General features: G+C 47.1%; 2 protein-coding genes and 1 non-coding gene across 4 annotated transcripts in view; 1 reads left to right on the top strand and 2 right to left on the bottom strand.

Annotated features, from left to right (window-relative positions):
• Positions 1–257: 257 nt before the first annotated feature.
• On the bottom strand, positions 258–13,515 carry PPAN (peter pan homolog). The gene is made up of 12 exons (XM_056858939.1): positions 13,486–13,515; positions 12,086–12,256; positions 10,627–10,728; positions 9,362–9,412; positions 8,363–8,533; positions 7,109–7,185; positions 5,590–5,697; positions 4,558–4,681; positions 3,951–4,029; positions 2,010–2,139; positions 1,726–1,886; positions 258–734 (listed from the first exon to the last, which is right to left on the bottom strand). The coding sequence occupies exons 1-12, from the start codon at positions 13,501–13,503 to the stop codon at positions 325–327; spliced, it is 1,602 nt and encodes a 533-aa protein (XP_056714917.1). The 5' UTR covers positions 13,504–13,515; the 3' UTR covers positions 258–324.
• LOC130493659 (small nucleolar RNA U105B) lies at positions 9,557–9,638 on the bottom strand. Its single transcript, XR_008934021.1, has one exon. It is a non-coding gene; the product is annotated as a small nucleolar RNA U105B (small nucleolar RNA).
• Positions 13,516–17,923: 4,408 nt separating the features above from the next.
• Positions 17,924–20,000, top strand: part of NISCH (nischarin) — a 39,741-nt gene continuing 37,664 nt past the window's right edge. For both annotated transcript variants that reach the window (XM_056851667.1, XM_056851675.1), the window contains exon 1: positions 17,924–18,011. In XM_056851667.1, the coding sequence (XP_056707645.1) occupies positions 17,925–18,011 (87 nt within the window). In that variant the 5' untranslated portion in view covers position 17,924. The remainder of the gene's footprint in view (positions 18,012–20,000) is intronic.

Here is a 20,000-nt window from a genome sequence, read left to right as displayed (position 1 = left end):
TGGTGAAGTTCAGGTTGGGCTGCACTGCAGCTAGCACAGGTCACAATGCCTCTCAGCTCAGAACATAACTGCATTGCCAACTGTGAGTGGCAGCTCCAAATGCTCCCAAAAACCCTGCTCTGCTTTGAGAGAACTGTTGTATGAACCCAGTCAGCTGCCATTCCTAGCCAGAACCTACCTACAACCCATCCCACTCAGAGTCAAGACTTGTTTTTGCTCTGCACAGCAATGACACAAGTCTAATGTAGACACACACACGCAAGCAGCTTGGATAGCCTGTATATTACAAAAACGAAGCACCAAGTGAAGCACAGACCCAGAGCACTACGCTGGCCCTTTCTTCCCTGAACGTCTCTGCTTTCTGAAGCCTCCTTTCCCCTTTGGCATCTGTTTCCTCTGCAGTCCAGGCCTGCCCTGCCTCCAGGGCCCCTGAGGCCTTGAGCTACGCCGCTGTTTAGGACGGAGCTGCCCTGGACGTTGGGCTTGCTTCCGCTTGGCACTTGGTGATCTTCCTTGCTGCCTGGTGTCCTGCTGCCGCCGCTCTCTCAGACCAGGTGAGTCTCTTGGCTGCCGGCCCTGCCTGGGCCATGGAGTCTTCCTGTGCTTCATCTTGGAGACTGTGCCTACAGGGGCTGAGTTCTGATCATCTGTAGGGTGGGAGTGTTTCGGTCTTTTCCTTGGCTTGATGGATTGGCCAAGCCCTCGTTTCCTCTTGGTGCTTTTTGGGAATAGATCTGGAATGAGTTCGACAAGGAGAGCATTAAGCAAGGAGGATGAGCACATTAAGCTGCCTTATACTGAATCAGACCCTTGGTCCATCAAAGTCAGTATAGTCTACTCAGACCGGCAGCAGATCTTCAGGGTCTCAGGCAGAGGTCTTTCACATCACCTACTTGCCTAGTCCCTTTCACTGGAGATGCCGGGGATTGAACCTGGGACCCTCTGCATGCCAAGCAGATGCTCTACCACTGAGGTGGCAAGGGCAGGCACAACTGCATCAACAGCGAGTTGGGATCCACCAAGTGGGTTGCCCCCCCAACATCATCACTAGTGTGTTTTGAAGAGAAGGAGGAAGACAGATGGGGTCAGATGCAAAATGGAGAACGGAGAAGCTGTCCCTTTCAATAATGGGCAGAAGAAGGCATTTCAGCAGAGGCAGCCTGTCAAATCACAGCGTTGCAAGGATGGAGAAAAACTGCTCCTACTCACCCTCCCTCTTCTACACCACTCTGAAGCCCTCCCAGGTTTTCTTCTGCATCTCCATGGAGACCAAAAGAATACAAATAGAACTATGAAATTAGAAGTGTGTCCAGGGTTAGGGGTAAAAGTGGGTACTGACCCTGAAGAGGCTGAAGGCTGCTTCCAGGCAGCTTACACAAATTAAAAAAACTATACAATGCCACTATGTTAAACACTAAAGGCAAAAGCCATCACAAGCAACCAACATCTTGTTTCTGCTTCATTCTGTTATATGTGAAGACCAGGCCAGAACCAACAGTTTTGGAATGCTATACTGAGAGTTCACCAAAAACTGCAAGCAGAGAATCTCACACAAATGACTGGGAAAATGAATGCACACACACTGCACACCCCTTCTCCAAATTGCGTGCATCAGAACATTTATTGGGGGGCAGGGTCATTTCATGATCAGCGCAACTGTTTCAATCAGCTGAATCCAACAGAATGTGCCACCCCGCCCATCAAAAATAAGCATTCAACACCAACCTTCGTCGGGCTCTTCTCCCACTTCCTGTCGGTAATATTCTGTATCATCATCTGATGGCTCATCCACGTTCTGGTCCTCCTGCATCCCAGGATCCTCTGCATCACTGTCACTTCCCTCTGCTTGCTTCTTCTTTTTCTTTATCCCCTCCAGGCTCTTCTTCCTACAAGGGCCAGTTACATGATCGAACACACAGGACTACCCTTCCCACACACCCAAAACAGGGCTCTTGACTTTAAGTATGTTGAGGCACAGACTGCGCCAACATTCAATCCCCACCCCTCACCTGTGAGCTTCTCTCTGCTCCTGCTTACGTTCCACATCTGCCTCCTGTTTGCGCCGGCGCTCAGCCTTCAGCTGTAACTTCTTTTCTTTCCTCGCCAAAGCCTCCTGGATCTCTTGCTCAGTCTTGTGAACTGCAGATAAGGAGTCAGACTTGATTGGGGTGGGTGTGAAGTCACACAAGGCAAGAAATACACACAATTCAACCCCTCCTCCTTGGTCACCCGTCTGAGCCCTCTGTGAAGCACAATGCAAGTGGGTACAGCCTGCTTTGAAGATCAAGTCACCAACCTCTGGGGTTCCCTGAAGTCTGGTTTTGATCCCTTTGAACGACTGCCACAGAACCATCTTTCCAAGGCAGGAAATGGAACCATTTCACATTAACAGTTGCTTCCCTGGGGAACCCTCGAAGACAGGGGCGTTCAACTTATTTGTTATGAGGACTGGATAGGACATAAACGTCATGTGGTCGGGCCAGGCCATGCCTTGTCTGTCCAGGTTGGGAGTGTGTGTGTGGGGGGTGGCTGCCTCAGCTCACAGAAGGCTTGCCAGCCCAACCCAAACCGAGACTGGGGGGGGGCTGCCTTGGCTGACTCGTGGGCCGGATAAGAGCTCTCAAGGGGCTGGATCTGGCCCCCGGGCCGGATGTTTGACATCCTGCTCTAAGCAGTGGCTAGAATTAAAACCCTACATGCAAAGACCTGGCAGGGATGAACATTCCAAAACTATGGGGTGGATTTAGAGAAAGATTTCTTAGGGTAACTCATTTATTCAAAGCAAAAATGCCAGTGAGCTTCAAGCTGAATCCCCCTGCCCAACCAACTTTCTCAAGTCACTGTGACGCTCAATTCCACTGGGAGCTCCACCAACAAAAAGGTTGGTGCTACGGTTTGTACCAATGGCTTTCTCAAACTTGGGATCCATCCTTATTTTACAGCCTGTAACATCAGGCCCATTTTTCAAGTCTGCATCATATCATAAGAACATTAATATGCATCATATCATAAGAACATCTATGCTGGATCTGACCAAAGGCCCATCAAATCGTCCACACATTGGCCAAACAGCTGCCTCTAGGAAGCCCACAAATAGGAAGACTGCAACAGCATCATCCTGCCTGGCTCCTCAGCAACTGATACAAAGACGCATACCGCCTCCAGTACTGGAGTCAGTAGATTTGTGGTCTTATCATAGATTTGTAGAAGGCTGGTATGATACTGGCAGTTTTATTTTGTATTCCTCTTCTAATTATGGCTAGTATGGAATCTGGCTTTTTCACAGCAGCCACACAGTGGGTTGACATTTTCATATCCACCTTTCTCTTACTCTCTCCCCTTTTAAAGCACACTTTTTTCAGCCTTTTTTTTAATTAAAAATTCTGTGTCACTGATGCGACCTCAGGTTTACACTAGACCTGCTTATGCAACCTGTGACCTGCCAGCCATATAGTGGAGTCTGGCTAGTTATCTGACAACCTGCTCTGTTTGCCAGCTTGAGATTGAAGCAAAACCAAGCTCATGGAGCTACCAGCAGGTCACAAGTGACCTAGAGGGCCATGAGTTGTGTAATCCTTGTTCATAAGGCCAATTTGGGCCTGGAACACAAGAGACAAGTCAAGTGCCCCTAGCCAAGGGGCGTTGGCTCTTTCTATTCTTTTCCAACTTCCTGCTCTTGAAAACCTATGAAACTCATTATCCCAAACTGATGTGAACAGGCCCATGAAATGCATGGAAGCTCCTCCAAGACAGACCTGTGTTGCCTTTCCCCCACCTCTTCCTACAGCCAAGATAAATTAGATTCCTCTCCCATAAGGGCTGGGTAGGCTTTCATAGCATTGCTGTCCACAAAGGTATGAGGGCTCTACAAACAATCACGGCCTTCTCTCCTCCTCTTCCTCCTCCTCAGTGAAAGGGATCTATGTGGAAGAAAGGCCCAAGATACTCACTGAAGTGGTGATACAGCACATTGCCCTGGCCTAAGCCTTCTTCCACCTTGATGAGCTGCAGCCTCATTCGTGGGCCAATCTGAATAGGGGGAAGAGACAACAAGCCAATCAGGGAACAGAAACATAGGCCTTTTATGCATGGTTGTTTCCTTCACAGTCACAAACCCCCCCAACTACTTTGGGACTTTGTTTTGATTATGCATGCATTTCCCGACATTCAGAGGTCACCTCACTTTCCCGTGTTTTCCCGGATGCTGGAGCCTCCAGAAAATGCAGGGAAAACGCACGGGTGGGGGGGGGAGAAGAGTTGACCTCTGAAGGTTGGAAAATGCATGCATATTCGAAACAAAGCCCCTAAGTAGTCAAGGAGGGAAGACCATGAGGGAAACAGCCATGCATTAAAGGCCTCAGATATACCCTCAGGCACAAAACAAAGCAGCCTGCAGAAATCTGGGAAATCTTATGGCCGATCCACTTCCAGATAGATAGATCACAATGTCCGAGATGGCAGCACCAGCAAGATATCAGTTTTCCATTCCATTCTAGCTGTGTGCTGTACTCACTACACCCACCCCCTCATCAGCCAGCACAGGGGCCTGTGACTGACCTCAGTAAGCCGCACCGCACTCTGTTCGGATTTCATATTCCCACGGCCTGCGTAAGCCTGAGGCAGTTCTGTGATGTTGTGACTGCCGTCCTGCTCAGCTTCACTCTCGGAGAGGACAACATCTCTATGCAGTGGGAAGGAAGCAAAATATTATTGCTCTTTTCAGAGTGCCTTTTATATGAATGAGGCATTGTATATAACACAGAACAACAGACACAGGCCTTACCTCATGTTTAAAAGAGAAAGGCAGAGGAGTGGTAGAGAAAGCAAGAATGGGCAGAGAGAGAAGAAGCAATAGGAAGCAAGACAACAGACGTTTCAGCATAAACAGAAAAAGAGAGTCAATGTAAAGAACAGGAGAGAGGAGTAACAGGCTTATGGAACAGGGTAGGAAGCACATATGCTCCAGCCTCTCCTTCCCTCCCCATAGGAAGTCACTGTTGTGGATTCAGAGACAGGACACTCCAGGGAGCATCAAAAGAATCCCTGAGACCTCAGCAACAGTTTATTTGCACATGAAGGACAGCGATACAGAAATGACCAAGGTTCAGAGGAGACAGGTTTCTGCTCCGAGACAGCCCACATGCTGGGACCCAAGCTCATACCCTGCCAGAAATTTTGTTAGTCTTTAAGGTGCTACTAGACTCTTGCTCTTTTCTACAGCTAATTCCATGTATGTCCTCTAGCTTAATCTGTAGTAATAAAGTTTCTTTCCTGTTTAAGCAGACTGTGATTCAAATCCCACCCTCATCCCTCGACTGTTCCTAGACGCTAAGGTCAGGCATGCCTGGCGGGGTGGGGGGCATTGGAAACTCTGCCCTTTGTACTTGCTCAGAGGCAGCCTTACCACAATTACATGATAAGCTGTGTTTTATAACCTGGAGTGGTGGCATGAAGAGGCAATCATGCAACACCCATGCGAGAACACACAAACCCAGGGTGGGTCTGTGTCACATGGCCCCACTGAGAATGGCCCATCTTCACTCAAGTACCCGGGAGGAACCTGTCTTTAACCCAGAGCAAATCTCTTACTTGACCAGCAGCTCACTGATGTCCTGGAGGCGACTCAGGTTGGGAAACTTCTCCTGCAGGAACTTCTTTAACCCTTTGCTCATCCCTACAGGCACCACTTTCAAACTGCTGCAAAACACCAGAAGTGGGAGGGGTGTTTGTGAGGATTCAGGAAGACAGGAATGTCGATGCTGCTGGAGGAGGGAGGGAGGGAGGGAGCTCCAGACTAGAAGAGATGCTTTGCCTGCCTGGGGTCCCAAACTCAACATCACCCTCCAGGATCTCAGGTAACAGAGCGACAGACCTTCAACAGCTACTGCCTGTGATGAGGCAATTCTTGTTATTCTGTACCTGACCAGGTGGACTAGTGGCCAAACTCAGTGCATGGCAGCTTTATAGGAAAGCAGCCTTGAGAAAGATAAGATGACCATGAGGTGGAGGAGATGTTTTTAGCTCCTTGCCCCCCTTCTAGGTGATATCCCCTTAATCCTATGGTAGCAGAAATGACTTTCATACTACATCTCCTTAAAATAAAGTTGGTCTCCAGCCTCCTGCTGATGGTAGGGAACAATCTAAGGATTTGTGCGGCTAAACTGGAATGGGGTGTAGAAGAGCATCTTTGATCTTAGCTGCACCCAATTAAAACACACCAAAAGCTGGCAGTATTATCACTGCCTGTAGACCCTGACTAGGCAGGTGGTGTGATGTGCTAGAAAGAGAAGTTGGATTGAGGAACTTATCGTATTTCAAGAAACTTGAAAGCAAAAACAACAAATAAAAGTCTGGAACCTCCTAGACAGCACTGCCTCCCATTTCCAATTGCTTGGGTACATCAGAGCGTTTACTTCAGAATAAAATCAGAGACATCAGAAGACTATACTCTCATCATTTGCACCCAGCTCATCACTAAGCATGGGAACGTTCCTGTGCGCAGCAGCAGTCTTTTATATGCAGTAGTGCCAAAGTAGTGTATGTAACGGACAGAGTTTGGAACTTGAACCAAGGTTCGAGTCACCACTCCATCCCTGCCGTGACCAGAGTCTAAACTACCTCGCAGATCTGCTGTGAGAATGAATGGAATAATCTGCTCTACCCTGAAGATGGACAACTATCCTCCCAACAAGGCAATATGCTGGGCATTTCTACAAGTATGAAAGCACGCATGTAAACCACGCATAACATAGGTGTGTTGCTGTGCTATAATGGTTCAATGACAAGAGTGGAATTTGAGAGACCAGCAAGATCACTGAGTGAACTTGGACCAGTGGCGTGTGTGTGGGCCTTTTCCTCATCCAAGCCTAACTCATGGGGTTTTTGAGAGGATAAAATGGAGGCGGGAGCCACCATATACAGCATCTGAGCTCCTTGGAGTAAGGGGGAGATAAAAATGTGATAAGACAGGTGGTGTTCCCGCAATGAATTGCTGGCCCACAAACCAGTTTAGGCATCTCTTAAATAAGTGGCTTCACATTTTGTCTGATCCGCCCTCCCAGACATACACCTAGTTTCAACCCATCAGCAGAATTTAGCAAAAACTTACTAGTGACGGAATTCAAGAGTCTGGCTGTCTGGGTCATAGCTGATCAGTACACAGCGCTTGATGGCATTCAGGTTAACCTGGGGGAGAAGCAGCACACACCTTGACAGCCAAAGATACATAATGGGGAGCAGATTCTTAACTAGAATTTTAGGTAGTCTGTCTGAGGAGAGGTCTCCTCCTACCACTCCTGCTTAGAGTAACATAGAATCATAGAGTTGGAAGGAGCCATACAGGACATCTAGTCCAACCCCCTGCTTAATCAGCCTAGGGCACCCCTGAAAAGTGCTTGTCCAGCCTCTGTTTAACGACTGCCAGTGAGAGGGAGCTCACCACTTCCCTAGGTAGCTGATTCCACTGTCAAACAACTTGTACTATAAAAGATTTTTCCCCTAATATCCAGCCGGTACTTTTCCGCCCTCAGTTTAAACCCATTATTGCGAGTCCTATCCTCTGCTGCTAACGGGAACAACTCCTTGTCCTCCTCTAAGTGACAGCCCTTCAAATACTTAACAGGGATATTCTAATCCAAACCAATAAAGCAGAATAGGGAACATTGTTAACAGTAGGCTTGCTTTCAAAACAAATGTGGTGCCAGCAGCCAGACAGGATCTAAAAATCTTTCACACACACATACCCCTCTGGCTATATTTTATACACCATGGGCAAAGCTGCTCAGCCAAGGAAAAAAGGGCTGTGCTCCTATAGGGCTGTGCTTCAGTGCGGTGAAGAGACCAGGGTTTAAATCCCTGCTCAGTCACACAGCTCTCAAAGTGACCTTGGGTTAATGGCTGGTCTAGTTCTTACTGAGCAGAGAATCTGCATCTTGACTGTACCGTTTCAGGCTGCATTCTTCAGACAAAAAGGATATCTTCCGCATAAAAAGATAGCATGTTCAAACCTAGCCTCCTCACCAGCACACATCTTTTCTATATATATGTTTTGTTTTTGGCCACATGAGGCACAGCAGATTGAAGCTGTATAGCCCAGAGCACAGTTCTACCACCTCAGTAAGAACTAAGCCACACTCTCTCAGCCTCATCCACCTCAACAGGTCTGTTTCAAAGACAACATGGAATAATCTTTGGCTCCTTCAGGGAAGGGCCAGATGCAACTATGGTAAACGTACATTTTCTCGATGTAACAAGGCACTGTTGGGGAGCATACAACACAGAATTCAAAGCCCAGAGAAACCCGAGTGGCAGACCACAACCAACAGTGTGGCAGTCTACAATCTCCAGGCTAGGCCACACTCACCCTGTGGACATTGATGGAGGGGAACATGTTCTGGAACATAGTAGCCATGACCTTGATGTGCATGCCTTGAAGGCCAAAGTTGTTCAGTATCAGGAGTGGGTGGTGGGTGAACTGCTGCTCATGCATACGGTGCCGCTTCAGGGATGACACAACATCCTTGATGAGCGAATACTGAAGAGAAGGAGCAGAGTGGAAGAGTCAGACAGCAGCAGGGGAAAGGAGGTCTGCTGAGAAACATACACCACAGGCCCGAGAACCCCGAAGTCCCTTTTCAGAAGAGACACAGCCAGGGCTGCAGAGAAGTCATTATTTTGAAGGAGCTCAGGATGTCATACTGGGCAGGGTTCAGCTTCCTGAGCAGCTCAGCTTGCATATTTTTTTAAAAGTACACATTTCTGGGGAGGGGACCGTGGCTCAGTGGTAGAGCATCCAGTTGGCATGCCAAAGGTCCCAGGTTCAATCCCCGGCATCTCCAGTTAAAGAGACTGGGCAGGTAGGTGATGTGAAAGACCTCTGCCTGAGACCCTGCAGAGCCGCTGCCAGTCTGAGTAGACAATACTGACTTTGATGGACCAATGGTCTAATTCAGTGTAAGGCAGCTTCATGTGTTCATATGTAACCTTATGCCAATTTGGGGGGGGGGGCATCTGCTGCTATCTTAGAAGCCAGGTGAATCGGCTGGCTGAATAGGATTTCCAGTGATCCCTGGAAAAGCTAGAATAATGTATGCCAAATAAGAGAAATTGCACACAGCTGCTCAATTTGTATAGTTTTTACGACTGAAGAATTCAGTTTTTCTTAGCACTTTCAGACTGTGTTAACAAAAATTTGCACTTTGATAAAGAATACAAACACTTAGGCTTTACTTGCCTGCATAACACACATAGGGGGGTGGGGCATGCAAGCCATAGACAGACCCTCTAACTAACAGCGTTTTCAGAGACAACTCCAGCCCCATCTAGCCTCCTCTACCAAAGACATCACCACCCCCTGTGGTACCTGAATAACTCTGAAGGTGAGGGATGGTCCACCAGGAAGACGGAAAAGTTTCTGAGGAAGAACAAAAATTAGTCAGCAGTAGAAAACATGAAGGCCAGGATACCCACTGCCGTATAACTCAACAGTATGCAGCAGCCAGTTACAGGAAGAGCATCATCACCAACACAACACCTACAGTGCTGTGTGCAGGCTTGCTCCTGATGCATCAGTGCGTTTACTTTGAAGTGAGAATCATAGATTTCTCTCAGCAAAATACACTGTCATCATTTGCATCCGGTCAGCAAGGAATGCTAAGGGGATAATTCGGCCTGGCATGCCAATGAACACCAGGTATGTACACAGCGAGGAAAGCAGTCGGGGAGCATTGGGAGCTAGCGCTAATCTAGAGCAGCAGTTTTCAAACTTTGTACTCTGGAACACTGAGATTCCTTGGATGTTTGTTGGAGCTTCTTCAATTAGGTGTTCAATGGCAGGCAAGCCTTCCTGGAAATGAGCTTGTCCGCCAGTGCTGATCATCCCCTTCTGGGCACAGCCATCACGCAGTGTGGCAAACCGAGGTACCAGGTGTGTTCCAATTGTAAATATGGGGGCATTGTATTTTAGATTGTGTAAGCCGCTCTGAGCCTGACCTTTGGGTTGGGGAGAGCGGGGAAGAAATGTAATAAAATAATAAATCATAAATAAGGCTCAGTAGGCTTGGCCAGTGTTGCACGTGAAGTAAATGTGCACCCTAGTACATGTATCAGAATCCCCTATAGTGCAGAGGAAGGTAAGCAGAATGGGAATTTTATGCAGCAAAGCAAAGTCATCCTCAATAGGCAAATTGATATGAAAAGGTTCTTGTAGGTTATCTGGGCTGTGTGACCGTGATCTTGTGTCAGCGAGGGGCACGAAGCCTGACATCTTGGTATTTTCTTTCCTGACGTTTCACCAGCAGCTGTGGCAGGCATCAGGCATCCTGGCGAAACATCAGGAAAGAAAATACCAAGACCACATCACACAGCCTGGATAACCTACAAGAACAGATGAACTCTGACCGTGAAAGCCTTTGACAATATTTTGATATGAAAAGGATTTGTGAACGCAGAAAGTTTGAAAATTCCACACATCTGCAGAGAAGGAATCAAGCTGCACATGGAACCAGAAACAAACTGTACAAGGAAGCAGGACCAATCCAAAAATGCTTAAATTCCAGACTTGCCAGAGACCCCAATCCTGAGGCTGCTTGTTGCCTGTACTGAGCAACACTTCACTTTGTCACTTACAAGGTTGATAGTGGTGGGGGTTTTCGTGAACACCAAGAAATGAGTCACGCCCAAGGGTCCAGCCAATGCCACAAAATCCTTCACAGTGTTCTTCTTTCGCACCTGAAAGAGACAGACCCATGCCATGAGACTCCACACGGATAACATCTAGGATAAGGACTCCTCGACAAGCATGAAGCTGCGCTGAGTATTTTCCTGAACCCTGGAACATTTCAGAGAGAAACATCAGCTTTATAATCTCAGCGCAGTATCTCTGAAATGCTCTAGGGTTCAGGAAAATACCCTGTGCGGCTTCACACCTGTTGATCACAGCCTCAATCTTGTTTCCCCTGCCTGCTCTTTCAGCAGAAACTGCACATCTGCCAACAGAGCAGTCTTTCACAAATAAGGTAAAATATTGTCATTGCTAACACACTGCTTTTTTAAAAGAAGGCATACAGACCGGTATTTGGATAACATGGTTCAAGTTGCGTAAACATTGACATGTATAAATATTTCAACGTTTGTCTTCAAAGTTTTCTTGGCCAAGAGTCTGGACTTTTGATAATGAAGAACTATAAGTAGAGCTAATTTTTTGCCCATCGATGGTAAAGAGCGAAGGGTTCAGGAAACATTACTGAATACAATCACTTGGCAGTGGCCCTGAACAGAAATGACTAAAGCCCATTCTCTTCACCCTGTAGCTTCCATCTGACCATTAGGATCCCATTTAATGACTAGGAGGGGGGAAACAGAATTATTTATCTTCACAAATAACCATTAGATTCCATTCCCTTCAGAACCAGGATTCCAATTAAGGAGCCCTGATTTCCTTTCTTTCATTCTACCCCACTAGATGACATTTCACTCAGTAGGCCTGGTTTTCTTCCATGCCTCATTTATATTCTTTTAAAACATTTTTCATAAAGTTAGCACCCAGCAATCTCACATGGAAAGGGGCCACATAACAATCTTGTATTCCTAAACAGAATTAACATTTATACTCTTTCACAAAGCAGATGATCACTGTTATATCAATGAACCTTCATCATAACATTTTTTATGCTATTGCAGTAATCTATAAACAGTTGCCATCTTTTCCAAAGCATAGCATCTGCATTCATTTCTCCCTTCCAAAAATGTTTACATGCAGTCAATTCATTCATGATCTTCCAAGTTCTATTTTCCCATGCATACATTTCAGGTAAATGATTCTGCATCTAAACAGAAGAAATCAACAGTCAATATATTAAGTATTTATGCATTTACCTACCTCATAGATTCTGTCAAATACCCCAACAGAAACAGTATGGATCAACACAGCAATCTGATACACTAAGACCTTATTATTTTTTGGTAAGGTTTTCTTTGAATAACCTTGAACCACTGTACACTGCCACCGTGCATGAAACACTAAGAACAGCTTTATTCTTAAACATTTTTTAACTTTCCTCAGTGCAGACCATCTATAAATAACTACCTTGAGATTAGTGGCTGTGTAGGGCTCCATCACACGCCGTACATCCAAGATAAGCTGCTGCAGATTTTTGCCAACATGACCCCGGTGAAAGACAAACGAGTGAGGCACAGAACTATATTCCTCCTGAGCCTGATGCTGGGCAGCTGCACGCTCTTTCTTCTGATTCTTAGTCTGCAGGGGAGCAGGGGGGAACCACGTTAAGAATGGCATGGAGTTGGGGTACTCCCCAGGACTCACCATCCCTCTCCAAATTTCTCCCTCCCCATCCCCCTCCACCTAATAATCCTTTTCAAAGAAGAAGAGTCGGTCTTTATAAGCTAGGAAGCTGGATGCGACAGATGTACCAGTAAACTAAGAATATTCTCTCTTGGGATTTTTTTTTCTGGAGGGGCAGGCAGTCCGGTCCAACAATCTACTGATGTGCCTATTACCACTTCCAAGGGTAAAATTAAGATGCAACCAAGAAAAAATACAGAGACTATTCAAAATGATAGTGATGCCATTTCTCTAATATGGCTACAGTAATACTTGTAATGACAAAGCAGACCTGACCTGGATGGCGCAGGCTAGCCCAATCTCATCAGTTCTTGGAAGCTATGTAGGATCGGCCCTGGTTCATACTTGGACAGGAAACCACCAAGGAAGTCCAGGATCATCAACCCAGAGGCGGTCAATAGCAAACCACCTCTGAATATCTTTTGCCTTGAAAATCCTATGACGTTGCCGTAAGTTGGCTGTGCCTTGACAGCGCTTCCCACCACCACCAACGACAAAGTCGGCTCTACTCTGTAACAGTTTGTGCTGGAATAAAATCTTAATTTTTATGATGTCACCTTTTATTTCTGCTGCTACCGGTTAATACAGCAGTTCTTTTGGAATCCATACAGGATTTTTAAAAACTCTTTATAAAACCTACACTAAACCAGAAAGCCTCAAAATTGCCCTTTCCCCCCCAATCATGATCTTATCCAGCGCTTGAAAATCCCTTCTACTCAAACCCATGGAACTCCAGCCCTCGTATACTCAATCCATTATCAGGAAAGGCAGTGTTGTAAGGTGGTCCTAGTACCAGGCCAGTAGACCCACGCTTTAATCCCCTCCTGTCCAAAGCTCAGTGAGTGACTGCCTTGGGCGGCCCACCAGCCTCTCTCTCGCAGCCTACCGTACCTCACCAGGAGAGGAAAATAGAAAAGGGGAGAATTAGGTGCGTTATTCTGAGCTCCTTGGAAGGAGGACGGGATAAGAATGCAACAGTAAGCCTAGTCCATTTCCCTCCATCCTCTATATTCCCGCCACACACAGCTACCACTAGTAGCCGCTTTTTTAATGCCAATCTGTTCTAGGACCTCCATCCTAGGTTTCCACCCTTCTCTCTCACACACAAACACAAAAGCACTCACTTTGCTCGGCCTCCCCATGGCGGTCACACGTGCCTTCCGCTCCTCTCGCCGCGGCCATGCGGCGCCCGACGAGATTCGGTCACGTGTGCACCGCTTTCGGCCTTCCGGGTCCCCCTCGCTCCCCCCGCCAAAGAGTTCCGGCTGTGTGCTCCTCGATTAACCGTTCGGCTGGCTCTTTTGTGAAAAACAGAGCTTAAAAAAAAACAAAACAAAAGCAGCAGCCCAGATTTCTCCACCCACTTCTAACCACCCACCTTCTAACGAACACAGCCCACTCGTCCTACGCAGAACTGACTTTTTGTCTGGCCGGCCAAAGTGCTGAAATTCTGTAAATGCCTGTTTTGTACTTACTTGTGAGTAAACATGCCTACGCTCATGTAAGGCTTATGCACACTGCTCTGGGACTTCTTCCAAGTAAGCATGCTTAACATCAGACCGTCAAAGATCAGACTCTAATCCAAAGGTTTCCTCGTATCATGCACTGGTTTTCTTAGGGTTGCCAGGTCTGGGTTGGGAAATGCCTGGATATCTGGGGACGGAGCCTTGGGAGGGCGGGTTTTGGTGAGGGGAGGGAAGTCGTTTGGTATAACAGCATAGAGTCCATCCTCCAAAACAGCCGTTTTCCCCAGGAGAACTGATATAATTCCTGGAGGATGACAACATCATTTAACAGGCAGGGGGGTTCCCATCTATCCCCGGGAGTGCTTCACAAGCCTTGCAGGTACAAGTGCCCTTTTAAAAAAGCAGCAACCGTGATGTGAAAGGTAGTGCAGTAGTAATAATGATGATGATGTTGTTAGGACAGCTTTATATAGAGCCAGCTATAACCACTGCCACGAGATGTATTTATTTAAAGCATGCTTATGTCCCCTTTCCATCAAGCTTAGAGTTCTCAAGGGTCGGCTCACCCTCTGGCCAACCCACCCGAGAGGCAGTTCAGAGTGGCACAATGAGGAGGGTGTTGATGCTTGGCTCTCTCTTAGCCATCAACATCGTGGGAGCTGACCAACATCGCCTCCTGGGCCTGTGTCACTGCCAGCCTGGTTCAAGCCAAGTCAAGAGAACAGTTTGTCTTGGACCTGGTCATCAGAGGCATAGGCTCACGAGGGAATGGGTGTGTTTTGCTTTGGGCAACCTTGAACCACTTTGCATCATCATCTGAAAGCAAATGAAATTCTAGTAACAATCGGCATTGTAAATTATGCTTGTTTTCCCACTTTTTTTAAAATAGAAAAACTGGAATCCATTTTATTCCTCATATGTTCCAATGAGACCCACTATTGCTTTCCTTTGGTGTGTTTTCTTTCTGTTCTTTCATATATATATATATATATATATATATAGGTCAAACCATTTTGAAAGTATGTTTCTGCTTTTTACTCTAAGTGCCTAGTTCTGCCCTTTTTGCAAAACGAAGACAAGCTGGTCAGGGTTAAGCTAGTTCCCATATGCTGGTGCAGTGTCACTAGCCCAAACAATGAACTGCTGCAGCAGCTAGAGAAAGCACAGTTATGCCTGCACAATCGTGCATGAGGTCAGAAGTAGGCAGAAAAGGGGCATAGGAAGCACTGAACAGTAGAGTAGCAACATAAACACCAATCATACCCTAGAACAGGAACCCCTTGTTGCACTGAAAAACTGTACAAAATAAATTATGAATTGGTGGCCCTGGGAATCAGCAATGTTCATCCTACACTACGCAATCCCTAAGCAAAGGATGTCCCTATATGCTAAGAGAATCAGGGGACATGCCAAGAGGAAGCCAAGTGTCCCTCCATCATGCCTGGATCCAGCTCCAGCTGAGAGTCCCCTCCCTAAGGAATATTTATATGGAATTTAAATATGTTTATATTGGGATTTATATTCCTGTGAAATAACAGAAAATTTCGCAGAAATAGTGGAGCCACATTAGGAGCTAATTTTAGCTGAAAAGTGGGATAAAAACATAATAAATAAATAAATAAATTGCCACTGTTAAATAAAGGTTTATTGATTTACAAAACTTATCATCTTGCTTTCTAGTTTTGTTCACAAAGTAGTGCATACACACACACACATATATTTACTTAAAACATTTTCATGCCGTCTTTCCACTGGATCAGGGTCTACAAGGCTGGTGCATCAGCTAGAGAAAGCACAGTTATGCCTACACAGTCGTGCATGAGGAAGATTAAAAGATTTTAAAAGATTAAAACATTTAAGCAATTAAAATATAGTTAAAATTACAAAATAATTACATTAAAGCTACATAAACAACACTAGAAGAAGGGGCAGTAACTGTTATTGGGGGTATGTCAGACAAAACAAAAAAGTTTTCACCTACTGGCGAAATACACTGATAGAGACAGGCCAATCTCAGTTTTGGTGCCACAACCGAGAAGGCCCTTTCTTGGGTTGTCAAGCAACACTCTGACTGCAGCATTCTGTACCAACTATAGCTTCCTGACAGTCCTCAAGGGCACCCCCACCCCCCGTAAGTGCACCACAGTGGTAAGATCTTTTTTGGCCAGGAAGGGCCACAGCTGACTCACCAGCCAAAACTGCTGAAAGGCATCTCTGGCCACTACTGCCACCAGTTAACCCAACAGGATTTCTGGGTGCAGGAGCACCCCCAAGCTACAAACCTGCTCCTTTAGGGGAGTGCAAACCTAACATAGTTGAGTATCATCTGTATATTGGTGGCAATTCAGCCCAAATCTCCAGAGAACCTCTCCCAAGAGCTTTACTGAAAAGCATGGGAGATAAGATAGGAACCTTGCAGAACCCTGGATGTAGGCCAAAGGCAAAGAACAGAGCAGGAGTCCCCCAGCACTACACTCTAAAACCTATGCTTGAGGACCAGAAACACCACAGAATAGTGCCTCCCAGTCCTGAAAGGCGATCCAGAAGGATATCAGAAGCAGTATTAAAAGATGCTGCAGAACCTCTACAAGCCAGCAGCTGAAGTGAGAGGACTGGGGAGAAGACAGGGCAAGTGAAAGAATATAATGGCTCAATATCCCACCAATGTGTGGATCCTCCATGACAGTGTCTGTTTCAAATATTGCATCCTTTCCAGCTAATGCATCAAAACTGTGATGCATCTTTACTAACCTATAAGACATAGGAGTAAGGAAACTGCAGTTAGGGATAGGCATACTAGATAAATACACTGGTTCTCCTCTGCCCCCCTCCCATGTGGCTAAGTACACGTTGACAGCAAAATGAAACTTGTTTTTGCAGCTACAGATCGAGGCTGCAATCGTGTCCACGCTAGGTACTTTGAACAACACGAAGCACTTCTGAATAAACAAAACTAGGAATGGGCTGCAACTGGACTGCTATTCTAATACGTATTAAGTAATATCTAATAAGCATCATGTCCGAACAGCCACTCTCGACACTACCTTTTTTGGGGGCACATGCCGAATAATGCACTTTCAATCCGCTTTCAATGCTCTTTGCAATGGCAAAATCCACTTGCAAACAATCATTAAAGTGGATTGAAAGTGCATTACTCAGCATGCGTGAATGTGCCCATAAGTCTCAGATTTGGAGGGCGGGGGCTTTTTTCTTATCTATGTCACCTTCCCCCCAGTTCCATTGAATGACGTTGATTCGCCATCGTTTCTTGTATCTGTCCACTGGCTTTTCTGAATAACGATGGGCACAAAAGGAGCTTTGACTCTCGAAAGCTTTTACCCCAAAAATCTTTTTGGCCACTGAAGGTGCTAGGGGGGCTCGATTCGAACTGTCCTGTAGGCACTGAGAATGCCCAGAGATTGTGGTGTGGTTTTTTATTTATTTATTTATTAACCAGTACGGCTGTAAACAATAAGCGGAACCGGTGGCGCTTTCTCACGAGACAAACGGGCACCTCCTCCTATTGCACAGCAAAGATCCTAGGACCGGGCGAGGTCCCTCAGCCCCCGTAGCAAACACGCTCTAGCCCCGCCCCCTAGCCTCAATGGCCCTCTTGCGGTCGGCGCTATTGACTCTTGGGGGCTGAGCAACATCCGGGCTATAAGCCCGCTCCTCCCTCTCGCGCCCAACGGCCCCTACCAAACCCGCACGGCTCCCTCCTGCCGCCAGGGACGTCCGCCTGCTCTGAGGCTTAGCCCCGCCCCTCGGGCTGTGGCCCCGCCCCTTCGCCTCGCGCCGGAGGCTGCGAATGGAAGCGGCGGTTGGGCGGGTCCTCCCTCTTCCCGGCCGGTCCTCTCTAGCCAGCTGACAGGAGGCTGGCTGATGTGGAAAGCGAACATGGCGGCGGTGGCGGCGGCGGCGGTTGTTGCGCTCGCAGCGGCCGACGCCGAGCGAGGCGGCGCAGCAGCAGCAACAACAGCCGCCGCCGTCGTCGCCGGCCCGAGGCCCGCGTCCCAGTGAGCGGCGCGGCGCGCCCGGCCGCGTCTCCTCCCCCCCCTCCCTCCTTAGCCCAGGCTTCGTCCCGCAGAGTGGCCGAGATGGAGGCGGTGGGGGCCGGGGAGGAGGGCGAGGAGCCTCCCAAAGAGCTCCGGATTCTGGGTTCGGAGCTGGTGGAGAACTACACGGTGAGAGGTTTTGGCTCGCCTTGACGCGCTGTTCTGGGGATTTCGGGGGGGGGGGACGGGCGGGCTGTCGCCTTAAGTGCTTGGAGGGCCGGTAGCCGCCCCCTGTCCACCACCAGATCAGACGCTGCCTCCCGCGGGGGTTTCTAGGAAGGCTTCGCGCCGGCGAGTTGCGCGGAGCTTTTTCTCGGGCGGCACGTTCAGGGCGAAGTGCCGGCAACCCCCAAAGGGGCGGCGAGAGATGTTCCAGAGGGGGGAGCACGGGGTGGGGGGAATACTCTCCTGGGAACTGGGCCTCCCACAGCCCGAAAACGAGGGGGTCCGTTGCTGCTGCTGACTTAAACAATCACCATTGACGCGCAGGAGGTTTTGCCTTGGATGTGCCGCTCTCTAGATGGACGTCTTCTCCACCCAAATTCTCAAAACTCAAAAATAAGCTCCCATGTAGAGTTTTGAGAATTTGGATGGGGGGGGGGGGAAAGTGCATCTCGAGAGAGTGGCAAATCCAAGGCAAAACCTCCCGTGCATAAATGACCAATATCTTTTTTTTATTCCTCCTCCCTGATAAACCGCTTCCTTTGCAATACAGCCCTTGGGATTGGACCGAAAATACACACGTATTCGAAGTGTTTTGGCTTCTGCTTTGTTCTTGTATGTGAGTCGGTAGACCCCCTGACGGTCTCAGATTAAAATATAGGTGACTTGCACATCTGTTGAAAACCCTCAAATGCTTAGCGCCTTTTACACTGGTGGTGTGGAGGAAAACAAGGTTTTGGTTTGCTTAGCAAGGTTTGTAGCAGTGCTTCTGTTGTTGCTACCTTGCCCTGTTTTATGTGTGGAACTATATGCTGTACTTAATGGTAACATGCTGGAAGCAAGCCTACCGGTAACCAGACTCTTCCTATTTGAATACTGTGTCTCCAGCAATTGTTACGTAACTGAAAATGGTTGCACCAACCACTGCCTTCTAATGAATTTTGGGGAAAGAATGACCATTTCTAATCCTGCTCCTACTTGGACTTCTTGCAGTATGAAATGACAAAAAATGGTGCTACATTAATTTAAAAGTATTGCTTATTAATTCCTTAAGACTGTATACAAACAAGCCTCACTGAATCAATTTTTTTCTGTAATTTTTTTACATAATGTTCAAACTTAGTTGTAGATGGAATTCTTGGAGAGGTTCATATGCATTGTGAGGATTTTGAGGTGACTTTTTCTGTTGTGTGAACTAGCTAGAGTGGGAGGGGGATTCTCTGAATGCAACAGATTTTGAAGGTTCTGTGTTCATAGTACATAATGAAACTATAAGCCATTGATCCAGCTAGATTTGGGCATTCTTGATCTTGTCAGATCTCAGAAGCTAAGCAGGGTCAGTCCTGGTTAGTATTTGGATGGGAGACCACCAAGGAATACCAGGGTTGCTGTGCAGAGGAATGCACTGGCAAACCCCCTCTGCTAGTCTCTTCCCATGGAAACCCCAGAAGAGGTCGCCATAAGTCGGCTGCGACTTGACGGCACTTTACACACACACAATTCCTTAACTGCAATCCTATGCAGAGTTATTCCAGTCTGAACTGGTACTTAAATGGGTTTAGATTGGAGTAACTGCATGGGATTGCCCTGTTGGCATTCAGTGAAATAGTTAAGCACATGCTTAAGATCTGTTCTATTGAAATCAGTAGTGTCTAAAGTATTTGTTCGTTGGCTCAGATATGTCCTTGGCTTGTTACCAAGTAGTTTATCCTACATTTCCAATAATGAGCTCAGAATGGCAACCATGTGTTGCCCTTCCATTTTCATTCCTGCCTGGGAACTAAGATCATAGGACCCTCCTGACTGTCCCACCAATCAAAGAAGCTCATCTAGTGGGCACATAAGAGAGGGCCTTTTTGGTGGCAGCCCCACGATTATGGAACAAACTCCCCAGGGAGGTGTGGCTGGCCCCTTCATTTTCAATCTTCAGGAGATAGTTGAAGACATTTTTATTTA

This window comes from Euleptes europaea, chromosome 1, assembly GCF_029931775.1.
Source record: "Euleptes europaea isolate rEulEur1 chromosome 1, rEulEur1.hap1, whole genome shotgun sequence".
In the NCBI taxonomy this organism is placed as follows: Eukaryota; Metazoa; Chordata; class Lepidosauria; order Squamata; family Sphaerodactylidae; genus Euleptes; species Euleptes europaea.
Note: the sequence above shows the minus strand (reverse complement) of the source record. Positions and strands in the feature narration are given on the sequence as shown.